Source organism: Ooceraea biroi, chromosome 6 (genome assembly GCF_003672135.1).
Source record: "Ooceraea biroi isolate clonal line C1 chromosome 6, Obir_v5.4, whole genome shotgun sequence".
NCBI lineage: Eukaryota > Metazoa > Arthropoda > Insecta > Hymenoptera > Formicidae > Ooceraea > Ooceraea biroi.
In genome coordinates this window covers 2,502,849-2,524,204 of record NC_039511.1, presented here as the reverse complement: position 1 = coordinate 2,524,204, position 21,356 = coordinate 2,502,849, and the positions used below count along the sequence as shown (strand labels likewise).

The window sequence follows — 21,356 nt, the reverse complement described above, 5'->3', positions numbered from 1 at the left end:
CGAATGTATGACACGTATGTACCACATGTACCACCCTTATACCTCCCATCAGACATTCTTTTGTTCCTCTTGATGTTTCTTCTTCCATTTTCCGCATGTATAAAAGTTTTTATTAGTTTTGTAAAAGGGATGAATCTCGCAGGTAAGAATCAGTTTCATAAAACACACATAAAGTTAATAAATAAAAAAGACTATAACATACAACATACTTGATGTACTCATAAATGTATTATATATACTCATTACTTATCTCAACGCGTTGCAACAAAAAACAAGACAAAATATCTTGACAGTATGACAATCTTAACATAATCCTATTAACGTTTTAGGTTCTCGTAATTTATCGGGAAATGAATCTTACGACGAACTGGACTTCCTGATTGACGGACGTGGTCGACCCGTTCAAGAGAATCCTTACGAGGATGACTTTGTGATGACGCAACGACGTTTTAAAGAGCGAGCGTCCGCCGCGTTCGAGGAGGATATGGCGGAACTGAGACGCAAGAGGCGGGACATGCAGGTTGACTTGTACAAAAAGATGAATTAGTATTGTTTGATGTTAAAAATCAAATGAACAATTTATCATAGTTCATGTACTTGCACCACATAGAAAAATTTGAGTATTGTCTATTCTGTGAATATTTATACCACGCTTAGGCGATTTGTTTTCTTGCAGGATCGCATTTTCGACGTAATCGACTTGAACGCCGAGATCGAGAAGGCCAAGAACACGCTGGAGGCAGCCGGAATAGCGTTCCAGCGACACGCGACATCCAAGTTTGATCAGGATGAAGACGATCAGTCGATGTCCTTGGTGCAGAGGCTCGACAGAACGCGTAAAATCGCCAACATGGATGTGGTGGTGGAGAAGCCGAAGCCCAAGCCCTTCCTGATGAAGTGGATTAAAGTGCCGGCCGAGGAACCGGATACTCAACCGGCTGCTCAAGGGAGACAGCGTAGGATCAACTCGTTGATCGATACCAGCGAGATCACTGATCCATTGGAGACAATCGCGATGCAGCCAATAAAGCGGAAATTCTTGAAGAGGAAGAAGAGCGTCTCGTTTTAAGAAATGACGATGTGTGCCTCCTGTGTTACTTCAGCTTGTCAAGATTTATCACAAACTATTTTAAAGACTGGTTTCTGGAAATTCGACAACGTCTTTCTTTTCTACATTATGGATATATTCTGATTGCTAATTGTTTAATTAAGATTTTGTTCAAGTGGCCATTAATTATATCCATTTAATTATTCATGACGTTTCTTCTGCTATTTTCTTGAACTCATTACTGTTTGTTACAATCGTATATTAATAGAAAAATAGTTATGTATTTAATAAACATTAAGTGTTAAATAAAAGTGACGAAAAATGTAATTGGCAAATACTATATAGTATAATAATTAAAAAATATAGATACTATAACTTTTTAAGAATTTAAGCAGTACAAAATCGAATATCAAGTAGTAACTGTGAAGAAGAATATAATAGTGAATTCAAAACAGCGATCTTTGATTAAAGATTTTTTCCAATAAACTTGTATTTAGTAATGCCGATCTCTCGAATGGGAAGTACATACATACATCGTATAATAATACCACACATAGTTGCGTTCCAAAATATCACCGATCACATAAAAATTATAACGTTCTACTCACCGATATCACTAGCTCATAGAAAACATCTATTAAAAATTACGAGTCGCGAAAAAACGAAATAGAGAATAAATGAAAGAGACGATCTGTTTGTCCGAATCGTTTGAAAATCTTATTAAAACAAGGATATGAACGTGTCATCACGCGGCGATGCGAGTACGCGAAATTCAAGCTGCTTTTGACGATCGCCTTTCAACGACGGAGCTTTCAAGCTTTTCAGACGGTGAATTCACAGGATCTTCTGGTACTTCAAGCTATAGTAGGCGCGAGTGTGGTAGCTGTAGTGTCTGGACGTGAGTCTCATATTGGTGATGTACTTCATATCGGCCGATCGTTTGTAGCTCTTGTCCGTGTTCTTTTCATCGTAGGTCCTCAGGGCCCTCTCCGCCCATTCCTGGGCTCTGGGCGGCTCGCGGAATATCCCTCTCTGTCTCTGGTTGAGGTAGTCGATCACGTCGTCGTAGTAATTCTTCCTGCGGAAATCAACGTGGGAGATTATATTAAATCGAGCACACCGCGAGATAATCAGCAGACCACACGTAAATAAATGGCACGGGTCTCACCTGTAATCATAGAGGTACGCGTAATTGAGGAACAGTGGTCGAACCCAGTGATGATTGTAATGGGGCGGCTCGATCTTCTCCAACTTCAAGACCGGCCTCTCGGCAGCGGCTCCTTCCGCGGGCGCACCCTCCGCCGCACCCTCGGCAGGTGCTTCCGAGGTATCCCCCCCGAGATCCCATGGCGCTGCTTCGTCTTCCACCCATGACATGGTGGTCTCGATGTGTATTCACTTTGTGTCTCGAGCCTGCATAAGTGACGCGTAATTATGATCGAGCTGCTCTGCATGAGAATTACGAGGATTTCTTCGTAACGTCTCGTCGTCCGGTTTTGTTTTCCATAATGGATTTGTTTATTATAATTAATGATTCTTTCGGCGTCGCCTACTGCGTATGGCTAATCGAAGGAACGAGAATCTGATCGAACAATTCGGTTAATTCAATTTTCGATAGGATATATTTAGCCGATTCGGTATATACCGCGTGAGAAAACAGGCCATTCTCTAAGGCACAACAAACCGCTTGGCTGCGAGTATCAATTGGCATTTGTGGCGAGACCGAATGCCGTACCGAGTTGCTCCAAGTTGCTCTCGAATCCCTCAGACAATGCCAATCTTATGCACGTACACTATCGCCCCAATTATCATTCCTGTTCTCAGCAAGATATAAATATAATATAAATTATATTATATTATATTAATATAGCAAAATATAAATTACAATAACAATTCGCACAGCACAGTGTCTGTAAAATTTATGTTTCTATGACACTATTTACGTATAGCAAAACTAATTCTTTAAGAGGGATGAAAACAGTATTGTTCAAGAGTAGAAAAATCTTAAAGACAGCTAGACAATTTCACCACACAGAAGACTTTAGAAATTATTAACAATAAGCGACTTTTCGTAGAACCATTCGTTCACTGTATTCTTCTTCTTCTTCCACACTGCGATTTTCCAGGATGGGACACTCCGAGGGATGGGACACGGTACCTGCAGTACGATGCCCGCTCTTCTTGACGCACTCGCACGTACTGCGAAAAAAAGCCACCCTTCGGCGCGCCGCGGGCTGGCCACTCGCGCGGACCTTGCGTTGTTTCGCTTTTATTTTAGCATGCAACACCTTCTGCGCCCCGCTCGTCCCTTCGCAGGTGCGTGCCCCTACCAAGCGGAGAGGGGACAATTTGGCAGACGATTCGCGATAATCATTGGCGTGCGATTCCTCTCTCTTCCCTTCGCACGTGCGTCGGGATTAATTTCGCGGCGATGCGTGCGTTTCTCTTGCACGTTCTTGCGCCACTTCATGAACGCGCTGACATTGAAACCCGTCGAGGGATGACCCCTCGATCAGGAAAAAAGATGGATGTATAATGTGTAATAAAATAGAAAATGAATATTTTATAAAATACATAACTGATGTAATTTCAATCAGTTATGTTGATTATGTTAATTGATTGATATTGCTCATATAATAAATTATTTCTTATTTTTATTAATTCGTTTATATTAACCCAGGCAGCACACATTGGTTTCAAAATCGTTTCATAAACGTTTTGTCGTAACGTTTCATAACCATTTTATTGAAACGTTTATTTAGGAGAAAAATGTCCAACGAAAAAACGTTAGGAGAAACGTTTCTTTTTCGGCAAAAAAACGTTTCAGAAACCATCAGAAAAATATTTATCAATTCTATATATCAGTGCCTCAAAGATAGACAGAGTTAAGTCACATTTTTGTAAAAAACTAAATTTTTATATTTTATGAATTACTCTCTAAATTTCGTGTAGTGGAATCTCACTCTTTTGAAATATCACTTCAAGTAATAGTGATCTCAAAAGTTTCAAAAGAAAAGAAGAAGAAAAGAGTACTGGATCGGTTTTCCGGATGGTTATTTATAAGGTGATAACACAAATGTTACTTGCGAGAACGTCACGTCTGGCCTGGCGATCTATCGGTCGCTTGGTGAATCAGAGGTGGGAATCACACACACTTGTGTTGATTTTTGTCTCTTGTTCCATAATCGAGTACATTGAAACGTATGATGTAAAAATAATTAATACTCGCAAAGTAAGTGGAAATTACTATTTTTTCTATATTAATTATATAATTTCAAATCAATTTAATAAAACACATTTTTCGTTTCTGTGGAAACGTGAAAAATACGTTTTTAAAATTTAGGTCTAAAAACGGTTTCTATTTAAACCGTTTCTTATATGGTACTTTATGTTTCTTAGACATTAAATACGTCTAAGAAACATATATTAGGCTAACATGTGCTGCCTGGGAATTCTGTATGATTTTCAATTTTGTACATATATGTAATAAAATTTTATTGGACATTATGGTCACTTGTTGATCGATTGTCGTTACTTGTAGATCAATTATAAATGGCTGGATATCATAAAAGATCTGCCTGCATGGAACGATGTAGAATAATTATTTCGTAACGCTATCATTGACACCGTACCCTGGTTTACTTACTATAAATCAAACGGATTATGACAACGCATGAAACAATTAGACACACGTGAACTTGAAAATCTATTTGCAAGATGACCGATGTGCCAGCTATTGACAAGACTATCTTGTATGTACACGGATTCATTTCTGAACAATATGTTACTCGCTCAATTCTGCAAGTTAAAAGATCTTATAAAAATTATAAACAAGCTTGCTTTGTTGAAGTTCGAGACCAAAGTTTTGGATTATAAAAAACTGATCATCTTGATCGAGAAACTCGATAATAATATTACAGACAAGCTCAGGAAAAATTCCATCACTTTCAATTTAACATCTGAGAAAAATTAATGTTCGCGGAAGAGAGAAATTTCATTAAAAAACTCATACGTAATTTCGCTCTGCAGGACCATCTCACGCAACAAGACGCAGCTTCCAGATTTGTATCTTGAAATATCGAACTCGATAAACTTCTCGAAGTTCGAGAATCGAGAGTCGATCAAGGCGGTCGACTTATCTCGCGCCGGGAAAGCATGGGGTGCGTGTGGCGGCATAATCTAACCTACAAATTCGAGGAATAAACATCAATCGTAGGTAGATAATACGGTGTTTGCGCTCGACAAATGACGCGTACCTCGAGCCACGTATTTTGAATCAGCGAGTGCCAACATGTTCCCGACAGTAGCGATGTTTCAGCGAGCCCTGTCCGTTAGAACGGTGTCCTGCGCCCTGTCCTACCGTTTCCTCGACCGGGTAAACGGGTTCGCCGATTCCGCCTCGACGAAAGAAACCAGTGAAATCGGTGCATCGGCCACGGATGAGTCGCGGAACGAGCCGACCACCGATCCGGATGATCCTGACGCTCCCTCGGGCAGGGAGAACGTCGCGCAGATGCTGGCGGAGGCTGCCACTTACAGCGATGCCAAGGACACGAGCTGGGCGACGAGCCCTTATCCCGCCGGCGCTCCGACCTCCGTCGGGGAGGAAGAGGCCGTACGACCCAAGATTGATCCCCTGGACACCTGCGTCTTGCTCTTCCCGGGACAGGGTACTCTCAAAGTCGGCGCGGTGCAGAAATACCTGCGCTTTCCACAGGCGAAAGAGCTGTTCGAGATAGCCAACGAGATCCTCAACTACGATCTGCTCAAGATCTGCCTGAAAGGACCCCAGCAGAAGCTGGATCAGACCAGGTTCAATCAACCGGCCACGGTGGTGAGCTCGCTGGCAGCACTGGAGAAGCTCCGCGAGGAGAGACCCAAGGTATTTGACACCTGCAAAGCGACCGCTGGCTACAGTATAGGCGAACTGACTTCCCTGATCTTCTCGAGCGTCCTGTCTTTTGAGGATGGCATCAGGTTGGTCGCTGTCAGGGGTGCCGGCATGCAGTACGCTTCTGAGCGCTCGCGTCAGGGTATGCTGTCGCTGTTCTGCACTCCAGCGGCTCAGCTAACAAAAGCGTGCGAGGATGCGATGAAATGGGCGCAGGATAACGGCGTGGAAGACCCAGTTTGCCAGTAAGAATCAGCCTGCGTGCTCGCGTAAATCAGCTTTCCTATCTCATAAATTTGATATATAATTCATGTAATCTAAATAATAGATTTGCCAATTCATGAACAACTGACAGGGTCATTGGTCGACAGTGTCGCATTGAGAGGATTGTTTGTTCTACAGGGTGGCGGTGTACCTTTATACTCAAGCGAGGATAGTGGCAGGGCACACAGAGGCGCTCAACTACATAGAAAAGAACGCAGAGAAGTACGGGCTGACCAGGCTAACGAGGCTGCCCGTGTCTGGAGCGTTTCACACGAGTCTGATGGAGCCCGCGCTGAAATCATTCGGCAAGATGCTCCACGAGGTGCAACTGGACAAGCCCAGGTGTCAAGTCTACTCCAATTTTAAAGGGCACCAACACAGCAATGAGAAGTTGATCAGGAAGTACTTGCTCAGGCAGATTGTCTCGCCCGTCAAGTGGGAGCAGTGCATGCAGTATGTATACTGCAGGAAGGCAGGAATGGCCTACCCCCGCACGTTCGACGTGGGATCTGGTGGAAGAATGTCGACAATCCTGAAGCTGATCAATGCGAAAGCGCATGAACATTGTATATCCGTCTAATCTCTTTTACATTACGTATTTTTTGTGACTGAAAAAGAAGCTTGCTCGATTACTCTGTATCATCTTGTACATACTTGGTAAACGTAAGTCGTAGTTTCTTGCTGCAAAATAAAGGAGACTCAAATTGTACAAAATATGGAAAGTTTTATGCACTTGTGTAAACGTGAATTTGACACCACAATAAAAATTCTCTCCAAAATCTTAGGCAAAATTTTACTCCAAATTTTATTACCAAGAACTTTGGCTCTATGTAAGAATTTTAATTCTATAGTCAGTTATTTATTACAGTTTATAATATTATGACTTTTAATTCATATATTTTTATATATTGTTATTATTCATAATTAACTTTTTTGTCACGTGGAAGTACTTGGTTTTGTGCGTTTCCGAACGCGAGTCGCGTCCGTATGGCTTTCCGAACGCAACGCCGGTTGCAGCGGCGCGGGTAACAGAAGTAATGCGACATGATACACGCACCGGTATCGTGAAGTGACTGTCGTGCAGTAACAAATCTAGCAGCGTCATGAAGCTAGTAAGGTACGTAAAATGCAGCAAGTACTCATAAAATTGAATGAGATATTGCCGAAGCACCGAATCTTCGTGTGCGTGAGGAGTTATTCTGTAAAAACCACGAGCATCTTCCTGCGCCGTCTAACCTATACCTCGAGCGTTTTTCTTAGAAACGTAGTATGAATGTTTGAAGTTTTAACGTTAGTGCTCTCACTTTTGCAGATTTTTGATGAAACTCAGTCACGAGACCGTGACGATAGAACTGAAGAATGGTACTCAGGTTACCGGTACGATTACAGGTCCGTCAACAAAGAGAAATTTTATTGCTCTATTGTCTGTTAGGTTAATTCAGAACTCGTAGCCTAGCGTAAAAGTATCTAACGTCACGATACGTTCGTGGATGTCTAATGTTAATTAAGAGAGTATTAATAATCGTGTGTTACTAAATGTTAATTTTTACCGTAGGTGTGGATGTTGCGATGAACACACATTTGAAAACGGTGAAAATGACGATAAAGAACCGTGAGCCGATTCAGTTGGAGACGCTGAGTCTCAGAGGGAACAATATCAGGTATTACCTCCTGCCAGACTCGCTTCCTTTGGAAACGTTGCTGATTGACGATACACCAAAAGCCAAGGCCAAGAAGAAAGAGGCTGCAAGAGGTACACGGAATATATATATTGAATATAAAAACATGCCAAATATTGATTAAACTAATATATAATATATATTATTAACTAATATATATATATATATATATATTATACTAATATATAATATATATTATTAACGTTTAGTTATCATGCAAGGAAATGATTTGTTCACGTAGCTTGTGGTTTGAAAAACTCTTCAACTTTTAATTATTTTATAAATGTTATATTATTTATTTGCAGGTGCTGCTCGTGGCAGAGGACGTGGTGCCAGGGGCGGCAGGGGTGGCAGAGGTGGCCGTGGTAGAGGAAGAGGCAGGCGATAGTAATATTAAGTGTACTCCACTCAGATATTTAATACATAAACTTTTCTACTTTCACGAAAGCAATCAGAACACTATCAAGAACGTATCTATAAAATACTGTTTCGTTGACGTAGCCTCAATGCTAAATTTCAAGATGTGATGATAGATATTTTACTCTTAGATTGAAATGTAACATGCGCCACTACAGGCATTCCCATATTTTAACTTTGTGTGTCGAAACTTGACTTTAGTATCGGTAAAATGTGGAGAAATTTATATAACGCTTAGTTATAATTTATATAAATGTTCGCTCCCTTCAGGTAATAAAAATTCGTAATTTGTAAATTCATTCGCTTCATAAAGTTGTATTACTGGTCTTGGTTTTTTGGTCTTGTAATATCTTTCCTGGAATGCATTATCGATATAAATCTGGCATACACTACTAACAACATGATAGCAGTATTAATTACAAATTCCGATGGAAGAAACAATATTAGAGGGCACTTCTATGTGTCGTAAAAAATCATGTCAGTACAAATTACTCTTATTTCATATAAATCGCGCGATGCTATTGTAAAACGACTGCTCAGTTAAACTAGAAAGATAAGATGTCGTCTGTAATTGAAATGTCTTAGAACGCGTTCTAAATAAAAAGATAAAAGAATTAATGCCGCGTGAATTATTATCTCTAAATGCTATGTTACATGAACTCTCCAGTTGCCTATCTATCATTGTATCATTAAAAAATGTGTTAATAATTCTTGTATCGAAGAAGGTCAAAAAATCTTCCAAAGATCATTCAATAAAAAAAAGAATCGTCGAATGTAACGTCATGTGATAAAAACGCGTGATTTGCATTATGGGTAATAAGAAAAAAGAAATAACTCCATAAAAATCAGCGTGCAGTCGGAGGGTTAAATCACCTCGAGTTCGCTTTTGTTACCCGTACAACGAACTTCAACGTGCACCATGCATTCGCGCTAATCACTTCTGTCAACCTCAACGTGACGCGAGAATCCGCGACAACTGGTCACAATGTAACTCGTCACGTCGTCACATCTCGCGACGATTCGTTCCAAAATGTTCGCGCGTGATTATGTGGAGGTCATCAAAAAGGCTGATGATCAGTTGCGTACAGTACGTCATTAGATGCGGTCGCAGCAATCTCGATGTGGAAGACTTGGATGACATACCGGATTACGACGTTCAGGATGTTCCTAGTAACATTGCAATAATCATCGTTCATGCGCTGCGGTCTCGAGAAACGTGCCCCTTTAAATAAAATTGACAATAGTTCGAAATTATGTCATTTAAGGGGGGAGCCTGCTTTAGAACGTTGAAAATAAGGTATAATTTTACGAATTTTTTTGGAGAAACTATACAGCGGATCATTATAAAACTTTGATGCATTTATTAGTACATGTTTAAAGATAAAAAAATTATTTTTTTATTTGAATATATCGCTTGTAGAGGTCGTCCTGGAGGCATCTTAGTGCAGCCGGCATTGTAAATTGGTGAGCATTCTCCTGCCTCCAAATTTCATCCAAACTGAAAAATTGAAATATTTTCTCGTTATTTATGAATTCCCATCGTCGATGAACCTTTAATATTCATAAAAACATTAAGTTAAACAATTACTTTTGCATGAAAAAGTTCAAAAACTTTGCCTAAAAATCGTACTTTTGTGTTCTAAGCTCCACCATTTTGGCACTTTTCAACTTTTTTCTTCTCTCTTTGGTTCATTGACGATGGGAATTCATAAATAATGAGAACATATTTCAATTTTTCAGTTTAGACGAAATTTGGAGGCAGGAGAATGCTCACCAATTTGCAATGCCGGCGACGCGGCTGCACTAAGATTTCTCCAGGACGACCTCTACAAGCGATATATTCAAATAAAAAAATAATTTTTTTTATCTTTAAACATGTACTAATAAATGCATAAAAGTTTTATAATGATCCGCTGTATAGTTTCTCCAAAAACAATTCGTAAAATATACCTTATTTTCAGCGTTCTAAAGCAGGCTCCCCCCTTAATCGTATGGTCGCACATAAAAGAGAATGGTCCATGCGCAAAGTGATTATTCCGAATTCTTTTTCAGTAATTGAATAATTTTTAAGTAATTTAACCGTACTTTTAATATCAAACGACAGAGATCAATCAATGTCTATTAATGTTCAAAGAGAGAGAGAGAGATATCATCACGAGAAAATTAAAAATTAATTAATCTCACGGTGCGTCTCGAGGGATAAATTACGAAACACTACAGTGATATAGGCGTATCACAGGCGTGGGGTTTCACAACGTGTTTGAAAGTGTATCGCGTATGAGCGATGAATAAATAAACGAGATTATTGTCACGCGGCCGATTAATCCGTGCAACAATAAGAATTGTCGCTGACCGAGTTTAGCGTTTCTCGACCTGCTTTCGAAGCTGCGGCGCAATCCGGGACGGATATCACGCGATCGATATCGCGGCGCCCACGACAAAGGATATAGAGCACTAAAACGTCGCGGTTCAACGTCCTCGCAGTACACTTCCAACCGCAAACGTTCGGGCTGCCGCGACAACCACGACAGGACGACCTCCAGCATCGACCGGACGCGCCGGGCGTGAGGAGGACCTCGCCGCCGGAAGTGGTGACCAGGATGCTGCGGGCCCTGGAGGAAATGGGCGAGCCAGTGGGACCGTCAGCGGCGGACAAGATGCGTGGGAATTCGTCCAAATCCTTGGAGTTCCTGCTACATCCGGGAGTGCCATCGTCGAGAACGAGCTGACGGAACTCACGCGGTTTCAGCGACTTCCGCAGGACTTCCCGACGTGGAGTTCTATCTCGGTACTTCCTTCACCTCGGACCTGCCGGACTCGCGACGCGAGCGAGCGATCCGTCCGTGTAGATTATTCGAGACGCTTCGGTTTTGTAATTCTACATATTTTGCCTTCTCTCTATTTTTTCTATTGGAACGTTGTGTCCAAGTCGCGTGATCATTGTGCGCGCCCATAGAAATAAACTGACATGTATCCCAGTAAGCAAAATGTGTGCAATCTGCCAGCAGATTGGCAACAGATTACTGCAGAAGTTTATAGCAAATTGGCATCCGTTATGTCCGCATTAGGATAGTGATCTGCCAGCAGAGCCTGCTAACAGACTCTGACAGCAGATTGGCGGCAGAAACCGAGCAGGATCTGTTAACATTTGACGGCAGATTGACAGCAGAAACCGAACAGAATCTGCAGCTTTTGGCCATTCATATTTACGATATATTAAAGCATGTGTTTACTTTTAACACACTATAAATTGGCATTTTATATTACCATGTGTTAAAAGAATGCACTTGTTTATTTGTTAAATTAAAGTACATTTGGCTTGATGTGTCTTTCTGACAGTTCGTTGCATAATCTCTCTCTTATTGTTAATTTATTCTAATCCGAAGTCCGAATTTTGCTTTCGAACTTCAGATTGCTCGTGGCGTGCGTGAACTACATGGACGTTGTCCATGGGAGCCTCTGTGCCGCAAGTGCAAAAATTTTCAGAAAAATTAATATTATCGTGCCAAGGCGCGTATATTAACTTATATAACTGTTAGGCTAAATCCTAACATCGAGTAAGAACTCGACGCGTGCACCGCATAACGGTGCGGAGCGAAAACACGTATCCATAGCCGTGTAAATTTGAATACTGTCAAAAGCTGCAGATCCTGTTCGGTTTCTGCTGCCAATCTGCTGTTAGATTCCGCGCGCGCAGATCTTGCTCGGTTTCCGCTGCCAATCTGCCGTTAGATTCCGCGTGCGCAAATCTTGCTCGGTTTCTGTCGACAATCCGACTTCAAGCCATGTTTGCAGATTCTGCTCGGTTTCTGCCGCCAATCTGTTCTTAGATTTTGTGAGCGAGCTCTGTTACATTTCTGGCACCAATTTGTCGAATTAATCGTTAATAACAACTTCTGTATCAAATTTGTTGTCTTTTGGCTGGCAATAGTTGATAGCAGATAGTTAGCATCATCTGCTTTCGGCAGACTTGGCTATCTGGGTACGATACTCGAATGGCTCTGAGATTTGTAGATTCGAGTCTTCTTTTTCATCAAGATTCATTGATTTCGTTTTTAATGTAAGATTGCATTATCGTTTGGAAGATGTTTCGATGATGGAAGCTACTGCAATAAAATCTCGTGACGAAAAACTCCGACAAAGTTCGACTTCCGAATGCAATCCTGTGCAAAATTTCATTAAATTCTTGATTGATCGTATATCGATACAGGCAATATCTTCACTTTCCAGTATTCAAGTTTCGCATCAGTATGAAATTATTCTTCTCGTATATATCCGCAATTTAGAGTACAGAGAAAATAGAATGCACGCTTCGAGAGATGCTCGATTACATTTGTGATTTATTGAACGGTACAAATGGGCGCAATTAAATTAGTATTGTAGTGGACGGGGTGCTACGTGCAACGTCTAGTCCAGCGAATCCAGTTGGATGCATCGGTGTGCACAATATTATATACAAATCCGAGTCGCATCAACAATTCCTCAATCGCGGTCGATTTATTTTGACCGAAATCTTGATTCACATAGATAGCAAAGTGTTCAATATAAAAATATGAAAGTTATGAAAAGATACATAGACATCCAGTCAAATCCTCTCGCAGATAAAAGCGATAAAAGCGATCGATTTTCGACAAAGAATAATCGCCACGTGTGCGTTCACCGATCGCTCGTGAACGTCTCCGTGCATGGCAGCATCCAGGGACCGAATTCGCTATTAACAAATCTCTTTACAAGAAGCCGATGACACCGCAGGCGATGCGGCTGCCCGCCGATCCGGTCTTGAGGCTCTCTTCGGTTCCACCGCGGCCGAGGTCATCGGGTTTCTCGTGGACCACCAGGGCTCTGCCGATCGCGCCTCGGACACCCACCAGGCTCAAGTAGTGATCCATACCGTCGATATGCGCCACTCCATCCTGCCCGACCTCGATATTGCCGAGGTCGCCGATGTGACGTAACGGGTCGCTCGGCGCTCCGTGAGTCACCTGAAACGTGATAGCTCTTCGTTTACCGTAACAGAACGGGGGAGTTAATGCGGTTATCGGGGCGAGAGATCGCGATGGCTCAATTCGCGAGGTGCGAAACCGTCAATTTCCGTAAATCATGTTACGGGATGTAACGTTAATATTTTAGTTTTTGGAGTCGATGCATTTAAGCAATTTACCCCAGGGACTCAAGTCGTGTGCGTTTTGCGATTTAAGGATAATTTAAATGGTTGGAAAAGGAATGTGAGAGTCGGAGATGCAATTACTAATTGGATAGTTAATTACTAAGATATTGGATTTATTCGAGTTGATTAATCGACAATGTTGAATGAATTTAGAGTGAGGGAGAAGTAAATATGAACCTTGAGTTGTGATCGCGTTGACGCCGTTTTGGAGATCTCGTTGCTGTACTTCTTTCTAACCGCGATATGAGTGAAGAGAGCCGGTGGAGAACCAGGAAGAGAAGAGAAGAAAAGAGAGCCAGGAACCTTGGTTGGTTCCTTTTATACCAAAATCGTGAGCAACAGAATTTTCCTTTAGCCAATGGGAGATCTCGAAAACGGCTGCAACAGGCATAGACAGAGAGGGAGGATCCCGCGCAAATCTCCGCTCTTGGCCTACAGAATCTTCGCGAAAGTTCTAACGATTCTTATACGTATATATACTTATGGTATTTTATATATGATTTTATCTTGTTTTTAATATTGGTATCGTTACCATTCAAGAGATATGGTCACGCCTCCAGGACGCGCGACCTGCTTAATATTTACTTATAATTAAAATGCTATAAAAATATATCTCGTGTGTAAGTCTAAGTAAGTGTAAGTTAGGCGCTATGTCGGGGAAGATGACTAAGCGTGCAACCTTGGTCCTTTGAGAGGTTGTTAGGAAAGGAATTTTGGGATGGATCATAAAAGAGAAAGTTTGAAGGCAGTGACATTGGCATATGACGGTTAAATGAAAAAAAGGAATCCGGAAGAAAAAGGAGACTTGTCGGGACGTAACAATCACGTCACGTTTACATTTTGAGAGAGAGAGAGAGAGAAAACGAGAGAATGAGAAAGTGTATTTAATAAAGTAAATATCTATATTCTGAATTCGACTAATTAATTATTCCCTCTTGATTCACGAATTGACTTCCTCGAGCTTTCAAAAAATTGGGCCAAGCACTTGTGCATCGAGTCCTTCATTTGCAAATGCAAACTTCGTTCCGTCACTGCTGCAAGGGCGATAACGCGGGGAAAAAGGTCCGAATTGAATTTTTCATGGTTCTCCACGCTTGGAAGCACTTGACACAACTTGCAGTCTTGTTGCGTAGCTGTGCAATAATTTTTGATTCATTTTTACAATATTGTTATTATAAAAAAGCAGCTTCCAGAGCTAGGGAATAATTTATACGTGTGAGATTGAGAGAGACGAGATTGAATGGATCGCGATGCAAATCTCGAATTTAGAGTATGAACAATGTGCTGTTACGTTACCATGTATGGATTAAAATGCGGGCCAGCCGAATTGCAACCTTTCCTCAAATCTCCTTTCTCGTGCACGTGGAACCCGTGCAATCCCGGGCTTAATCCCGTGATAGTGCCCGTGACCCTGACCCCCTCGGGATGCTGCTCCAACGTTAGAATCCCTCGAGGCCCGTTCATCGGCGACCCATCCTCGCCGAGAGCTTTTAATTCCACCACGGCTTTCAGACCGACTGCCTGCACAATTTTACAAAGTTACATCTAACTTAAGAATTACTATGCTAACAGCAAAACTAAAAAAAACCTGAAAAATCTTATTTAACAAAAATACAAGCGGAAATGTAGATAAGCATAAATTTGCAAAACACTTTTATATGCAAAATACAGTAAAAATTTCTAGTTCTAAAAATTCATCAAGATCAAGACTTCGCTTGCTTTAATGCGATGATCGCGCGATCGTTGCAGATCATCGCATGGGGAACTCGCGAATCCGCGGCTCCGCGAAACCGGAAATATACGCAAGCGGGAATCCACCGAGGCAATTTGTTAAAGCCTCGATTAGATCCGTTCGCGGCGGGTAGAAGCGCGCGGCGAGCCAAGTCCCGCGGGAGCACGACGGAGAGACCGGAAATTGATAATGGACCGTGACCAATGTATCGAGTGATACGCCATAAAAGCAGCGGGTAGTACCTCCCCGTCTAATTTAATCCGCTACTGAATCGCATTAGTCGCACTATGATCTTCCGTGCGCCTCGCGCGGACGGACATCGGGTTTCTTTCTGCTTCTCCCCCTCCTCCCTCTCCGCCCTTTACCCCGTCCAATTTCTTTTTTCCTCCTGTTTCGAGCGAGGTTGCGGTTCACGGGTAAAATCCGCAATTACGGCGCGGCCGGGGTATAATCCACGGTGCGACGATGGAAGCAGCTAGTGGAAACTGCGCGCAAGGTCGATCGAAGGGAATAATGCCCGCGCGCGTTAGAATCGCGGCTGGTGAAAGCGTTTCCCGGCCGCGACGTCCTTCGCGATGTTTAAACAGCTTAATGGCTAATTATGTAAATTTTCGCGTTTAAATTAAAGGTGGACTATGTGGCCAGTGACTAATGATAGCGGCGCGCCGCTGTGGACGAATCGCATCGTCACGCTCGTCCCGTGGAGGATGCAGAAGTCACGCGCGCGAGGATGTTTATGCGAACCGCATGAAAAAACGTCGCGGTGGCCAGTAGAAAACCGTTTAAAACGGCACTACTTACGTAAAACGCGCTCAGTTTTTAATAAACTAGTGTACCTTTTTTTGTCGGAAGTTCGAGGTCGAGATCCCGTAAACGTTTATAGAAACGTGACTGGATAATGATACATGGATGTATGAACGAACATTATCGTTCGCTTTCGAGACGACCGTCTGATTTGCATCTTTGTTACTTGCAAAACATGATGACACATGATGTGTACGCATAGATGTTACATGTGTTGATACAAAATTTTTTTTAGTCAATGCAATCGGCGCTTCTTCGTGCGCTCGTATATGAATATATTATTATGAATCATTATTAGGTTCTATTATTATTCCGTTTCGCTACCTTGGAAGTAATGTGATGACAGTGACAAATAATTGTTACCTCAATCGTTAATAGGTAAGACGATAGGTATGAAGATACTAATTATTAAAAACGCTGCGAGTCAGCGATAACACTGACTAATAAAATTCTGTTTTATTTAAACAATAAAAATTAAATTAGAACGATGAAGTAAGAAGTAACTGTTACTCCATTAGAGTACTTGCGAAAAGTGAAAGGATGAGAACATTTACAAGAAATCTGTGGAGATTACGTAATCTTTTCCAGGTCATGAGGTGCTTCACGTAAGAGTCAAAACATTACAAACTGAAGAGTCAAAAGATCGATCGATTGGCAATTACTCAATTGATCCAAAACTTTAAAATATGATTTTAATCACGTTAAAATTTTAAATACTGATTGTCTAAAATTTTTTCTAGAAGCTGCAATTATTTCTTTATAATTATTTCAGTGATTTTACAACACTGCAGTAACTTCTCATTTCCATATTCATTAAATTTAATCTATTATATGGCCAATAAAAATAGTAATTGATACCAGAAACTTCAACTTCCAATGGTAAATTTTCATATAATATTGAAGTCTGATCACATGTGTGTGCGTGTATACATGAATTATATGATAGAATTATACATTATGTAAAAAGTCTATTATTTTTCTATTATTCTATTATTGTTTAAGAAAGACTAATATGTTCCCGATAATTCTTGTCACGTACAGTATCAGAAAACGTGTCGTCTCTTAAATACGAGTAAAAAGAATCGCACACAAATACATACAAAATAATATGGCTCCATGAAGACCTCGTAGAGATCGCTCCTGGTCCCAGGGTAACCCGGCAGGCTTCTGATGAACAGCGTCCTGTCGTTCATCGAGACCGCCATCCTATCGTACGGTCCGGCCCTCACGATCGCGATCATACCGATCACTATCGACAGCCGCCACATCTTGGCGAGCCAGGAGTCCCGAAAGTGAGCCGGAGAGTTATCAGCGATACGGTTCCGCGAGGAGTCCTCCAAGTCGATCGGAGGATAAAGCGTGTCTGATGGCAGGACGGCGTCTTCGAGACCTGCCGCTGTTGCTCCTTCTCCTCCTCCTCTTTTCTTCTCCCTGCTCCCCTGTACGCTGTACTATCTCCTCCTTCTCGATTCGATCGCAACGAGACCTGGCAGCTCAGAGATTCATCCACTTCTCGCGATAACGATCTCGCGCCGTACCGATCATGAAGCTGCTACCATCGGGACCACCGCTCCTTGTAGACTATCCTCTCCTCCTCCTCTTCCTCCTCCTCCTCCTCCTCCTCCTTCTCCTCCTCGCAGAGGAGCAAGAAGAAGATGAAGCAGAAGAAGAAGCCACCGGCTTGCCGATTCCCCCGTTGGCGTGTATTTATGCGTTACGTCATCGACGAGTCACGACGAGGACGAAGGCAGGCTGTTCTCGAGAGCTTCATGCTGCGTGCGCGCCCGAGAACGTGCCGAGGCACCAGGGGGTCCCGATCTCGCGGATGAGCGATATCGATTTAACGAGGCGCGACCGTGCGACTACCGACTATCAAGCAGCTACTAAGACTACTAAGCATGGATTGGATCGGATCAGATTGAATCGGACGCGCGCAATCCGCAGCAACAGCATCAGCGGCAGCAGCAGACACGAAGCGCGTTGCCGGTTCGTTTCCTTCTTCGTGAACGCATCAGCTCGCTACATCGGCGCGACATGAAGGTGCACACGTGGTCCGCGCGCGGGACCAGCCAAGTGAAAGCGAGATGTGGCCGCAAGCGTTTCGCGCTTCAGGCTGACGGATCGGCTCAGATTCCGCGTTGATACCACGAGCTAATCTGGTCAAGTCATCTGGGCAGCACATGGGGTGCGCCAAGAGCAGCGAAAACCGGGACGCGCAATTTTCCCGGTTGCCCAACCGGAACGGTGATGGTTGTTGCGCGAACTTCGTCCCATAGCCGGTAATTGACCCGAATGACGCGCGATTTTTCTCTCCCATTGGATTCCTGAAATATTATTAATAGAATAAATATCGATTTACACGATTTCCCTTTCATATTACATTAAGTTTTTCCCGCGTTTAAAAACTACGAGGCGAACGCTTGTTTCTGAAAAAATAAGGCTATTGAATCAAAGATTAAAATTGAGTAGAAAAGTGGCACATTAAAGTTATTAAAATGATTCAGATTTTTGAACGAGAGATTGGTGTGAAATTTATGCACGATCACGCGCGCGATATCGACGATGCAACCGGCTCCTACAAAAAAAATAACGGAATTATTGAAAGTCTAATTATATCCAGTATATAATTATAGTTGGAAAAAGCGCAGACTGTATGAGTATATCGATATTGCCAAGTTAACGGTGCTTAGTTTGAATTCCGAGAGGCAAATATGAATCTCATTAGAATTCGACACCAGTGTGAATATTAATCGAGCTTATCCCGTTACCGCCGATACTGGCACAATTAATATTTTATCAGAAACCCATGAAAAGCCACTATGTGACTCGGCTCGGATCATTCACACGGGTCGGGCGTGCTCGAGCACCGCGCCGGACGACGCGTTTCGCGCGCGGTATGCGAGCTTCTATCTGTATAATTATAATCGTCCAGGTTTTTGCATCGGCGAACGGAAACCGGACGGCGCGCCGCGCGGAATCGCGCGTTTATTGTGCGTGCTAACGATCCGACGATCCACGAGAGAAGCGTCCTTTTAATTCCGAGATGCCATTATCCGATACCATTCGCGGAGAACGCGGCGACGCGTTCAACGACGCAGCGCGCTGCGGATTTTTCATTCAACGCGCGATTTATGATTATGCGCGACGATTAGATTTCCTCCGACCTCCTGGAGAACAACTGCGCGAGATCGGCGTTAGCAGGGGGAGGGCGGGGGATGAATACGCGAGGTGGAGGCTGCAGAGTGTCTCTCCGAGTGTAGGTCGAGCACGATGAAAATAGATAGAAATGGCACACTTCAAGGTGGTCGTAGTCCTCCGATACTCGGGATCACAATTCAGCTGAGCTCGCCGTTCCGGTGGAATGTACGATATTATCCGGACTTCTGACCACGGACAAATCCTGTCGAGCGATCTTCCCGCTTAGCGCCTCGGTCGATGGGGTATGTGCCGCGAATTAATTCGAAAGAAGGCGAAACGCTAATTATTTTACCGATAGGAATGCTGATGGAATTTGTTCCGCAGCACGAAGCGGAGAGACATTGTTTGTCAAGTTGTTCGAATATTTCCAGCGACGAATCGAATATTTGCAGCGGTACAAAGATTGTCAAGGTTTCGGTTCAGCTGAAGTAAATACTTGGAAAACTTTATCTGAAAATTATTCAAACGAATGCGATTATTAAAAAAGATATGATACTTTCATAATATTTAAAAGAAAGATTGATTAAGCAGAACTTAATAAATTAATGTAGCATGAGAGACTTTATTAACTTTGTATCTTCTGATCTATCCACTGATAAATCCCGAGATCTCTTCACTGAGATATCTCGAGATTTCTTCTGCGCGAGTTCCGAGATGCTGTTAATTATGCAGATTTATCTTGGATTATTGGAAGTATTAATTACGCGATTAGTCACAATCGCCATTTGTCACGATTGACACAAATACCGATTTTTCCATCTAATCGACCTAATCGACCCAATGGTAGTAACACGTAAATTACAAGTTCCTCCATCCGTGTGGAAGATGGTAAACTTATCATGACAGCACGATACTTATCTCCGTTTACACAAAATCCGTCGGCGTAGTCATTGGCTAGTCGAGGTTTTACCTTCCAAGGTAAATTCGACAGCTCGATGCTTGACGTCCCAAAGCTGCCGCTCGCGCCATGGAGCGACCAAGGTAATCTTTATCTCGCGGTAGAGGAAATCCGCAGGGTCAAGGCAGTGAACCGCGGAGGTGCGGAGGTCATAATCTCGACGTTTCACGAGCGCTTGTCTCTACGCTATTGCCACCACGCCACACACGAGAGTGTGCCACGAGAGTGTGGAGTGTGTCAATGAAAGGAGTCGCAGGCATCGGTTGGGTTGTGTTTCATGCTGATCGACGGCGATCCTTGCGCAAGAGGACCTTGTCAATCATCGCGGCCGTCATTGACGATGCTTAATTATCCGCAGCCGTTTGAATCAATCGCCGAGCCGTCAGTCTGATCTTTCGTAGCGCCCAGTCCCAGTATTCATTCAGAGAAAAAGTTCTCATTTTTTATGTGGGTCATGTATTCCTGTATAATTACAAACACCTTGAGAATCTTTGGGATATGACGGATCGACAGAGCCTTGTCTGTGCCCATTAGAAAGATAAAGAAACGTATGTTCCAAATTTATCAAGACAGATAAGACAGATTGAGGAGATTGCTGGTGATAGAAAACAATTTTTAAAAAGGAACAAAAATAATCGATTATCATTTATTACCTGAAATTCTGTCGTTCGCTGACGGTGAAGAAATTATTTATCGAGTTCTCACGAGCGGGGAAATCTCGGCGAAGGATAGTAGAGCAACGCGATTCGATCGGAACGTAGCTTGGCTATAAACTAATGCACAAGGCCTGTGAAACCTTGATGTTATAACGACTAACGTTTTAGTTAAAAGAGGGGGAGATAAGACAAGGTGCACATACGTATGTATGCACGGCGGGCCGTGGTCGTCCGAGGAAGGCGAATGTCACAGTAGCTTTCCATAGGTTTCAGTTTCTTCTCACCAGTGTTACCGTCACCACGTGTACGTTTTTCCACGTTGCTTCCTGTACCGCCTAACTCGGTAATTAGCCGTTTACTAGTCGAGTGCTGAAACTGAAAAACAAAAACGTTCCATAATTAGTTATATTTCTCGCGTGTATCACAACTCGTGAAACTTGTTCGTTCAGTTTTCGGAATGCAGCAATTTTTTTAAGAAAAATAATCGAAATCTCTTTGTAATTGCACGATGTTCTTGATTTTTTCCTTGAAAGGAAAAACGAGCTTTTCTCGCGAAGTGCTTTAGAGGCGAACAGCGTAACAATATATCTATATATCCATCT

At 42.5% G+C, this 21,356-nt stretch overlaps 5 protein-coding genes across 7 annotated transcripts; 3 read left to right on the top strand and 2 right to left on the bottom strand.

Moving 5' to 3' along the window:
* The first annotated feature begins 83 nt into the window (after window positions 1-83).
* On the top strand, window positions 84-1,372 carry LOC105281827. Its single transcript, XM_011343340.2, has 2 exons — window positions 84-520; window positions 677-1,372. Exons 1-2 carry the CDS (start codon window positions 434-436, stop codon window positions 1,067-1,069), a joined length of 480 nt encoding a protein of 159 aa, XP_011341642.1. The 5' UTR covers window positions 84-433; the 3' UTR covers window positions 1,070-1,372.
* A 136-nt stretch (window positions 1,373-1,508) lies between these two features.
* Window positions 1,509-3,228, bottom strand: LOC105281825 (flightin). The gene is made up of 2 exons (XM_026970059.1): window positions 2,217-3,228; window positions 1,509-2,126 (listed from the first exon to the last, which is right to left on the bottom strand). Exons 1-2 carry the CDS (start codon window positions 2,423-2,425, stop codon window positions 1,883-1,885), a joined length of 453 nt encoding a protein of 150 aa, XP_026825860.1. The 5' UTR covers window positions 2,426-3,228; the 3' UTR covers window positions 1,509-1,882.
* A 1,946-nt stretch (window positions 3,229-5,174) lies between these two features.
* On the top strand, window positions 5,175-6,982 carry LOC105281826 (probable malonyl-CoA-acyl carrier protein transacylase, mitochondrial). Of its 2 annotated transcripts, XM_011343339.2 has the most exons (3): window positions 5,175-5,930; window positions 6,015-6,184; window positions 6,342-6,982. In XM_011343339.2, exons 1-3 carry the CDS (start codon window positions 5,340-5,342, stop codon window positions 6,781-6,783), a joined length of 1,203 nt encoding a protein of 400 aa, XP_011341641.1. In that variant the 5' UTR covers window positions 5,175-5,339; the 3' UTR covers window positions 6,784-6,982. The 2 variants fall into 2 exon arrangements, with proteins under 2 accessions (XP_011341641.1, XP_011341640.1); XM_011343338.2 differs by having other exon boundaries at window positions 5,176-6,184.
* Window positions 6,983-7,209: 227 nt separating this feature from the next.
* Window positions 7,210-8,917, top strand: LOC105281824 (probable small nuclear ribonucleoprotein Sm D1). Its single transcript, XM_011343334.2, has 4 exons — window positions 7,210-7,320; window positions 7,516-7,592; window positions 7,759-7,956; window positions 8,188-8,917. Exons 1-4 carry the CDS (start codon window positions 7,307-7,309, stop codon window positions 8,268-8,270), a joined length of 372 nt encoding a protein of 123 aa, XP_011341636.1. The 5' UTR covers window positions 7,210-7,306; the 3' UTR covers window positions 8,271-8,917.
* A 3,702-nt stretch (window positions 8,918-12,619) lies between these two features.
* LOC105281822 (superoxide dismutase [Cu-Zn]) lies at window positions 12,620-20,836 on the bottom strand. 2 transcript variants are annotated; one of them, XM_011343332.3, is made up of 5 exons: window positions 20,752-20,836; window positions 19,493-20,560; window positions 17,103-18,326; window positions 14,763-14,987; window positions 12,620-13,281 (listed from the first exon to the last, which is right to left on the bottom strand). In XM_011343332.3, the coding sequence occupies exons 3-5, from the start codon at window positions 17,268-17,270 to the stop codon at window positions 13,027-13,029; spliced, it is 648 nt and encodes a 215-aa protein (XP_011341634.1). In that variant the 5' UTR covers window positions 17,271-18,326; window positions 19,493-20,560; window positions 20,752-20,836; the 3' UTR covers window positions 12,620-13,026. The 2 variants fall into 2 exon arrangements, with proteins under 2 accessions (XP_011341634.1, XP_019888003.1); XM_020032444.2 differs by lacking the exons at window positions 19,493-20,560; window positions 20,752-20,836 and having other exon boundaries at window positions 17,103-18,872.
* Window positions 20,837-21,356: the final 520 nt, after the last annotated feature.

Bases quoted from the DNA above. Each gene is read 5' to 3' on its own strand.
- LOC105281824 (XM_011343334.2), top strand. The intron at 7,593-7,758 runs GTCCGTCAACAA...TTTTTACCGTAG, and splicing joins GGTTACCGGTACGATTACAG to GTGTGGATGTTGCGATGAAC. The intron at 7,957-8,187 runs GTACACGGAATA...ATTTATTTGCAG, and splicing joins GAAGAAAGAGGCTGCAAGAG to GTGCTGCTCGTGGCAGAGGA.
- LOC105281826 (XM_011343338.2), top strand. From the start codon at position 5,340: ATGTTCCCGACAGTAGCGATGTTTCAGCGAGCCCTGTCCGTTAGAACG. The intron at 6,185-6,341 runs GTAAGAATCAGC...TTTGTTCTACAG, and splicing joins GTGGAAGACCCAGTTTGCCA to GGTGGCGGTGTACCTTTATA.
- LOC105281825 (XM_026970059.1), bottom strand. From the start codon at position 2,425: ATGTCATGGGTGGAAGACGAAGCAGCGCCATGGGATCTCGGGGGGGAT. The intron at 2,127-2,216 runs GTGAGACCCGTG...TGATTTCCGCAG, and splicing joins GCGTACCTCTATGATTACAG to GAAGAATTACTACGACGACG.
- LOC105281822 (XM_011343332.3), bottom strand. From the start codon at position 17,270: ATGTGGCGGCTGTCGATAGTGATCGGTATGATCGCGATCGTGAGGGCC. The intron at 14,988-17,102 runs GTATGTATTTGT...AAAATTGTGCAG, and splicing joins TCATGGAGCCATATTATTTT to GCAGTCGGTCTGAAAGCCGT. The intron at 13,282-14,762 runs GTAACGTAACAG...ATCACGTTTCAG, and splicing joins CGCATTTTAATCCATACATG to GTGACTCACGGAGCGCCGAG.
- LOC105281827 (XM_011343340.2), top strand. From the start codon at position 434: ATGACGCAACGACGTTTTAAAGAGCGAGCGTCCGCCGCGTTCGAGGAG. The intron at 521-676 runs GTTGACTTGTAC...GTTTTCTTGCAG, and splicing joins GCAAGAGGCGGGACATGCAG to GATCGCATTTTCGACGTAAT.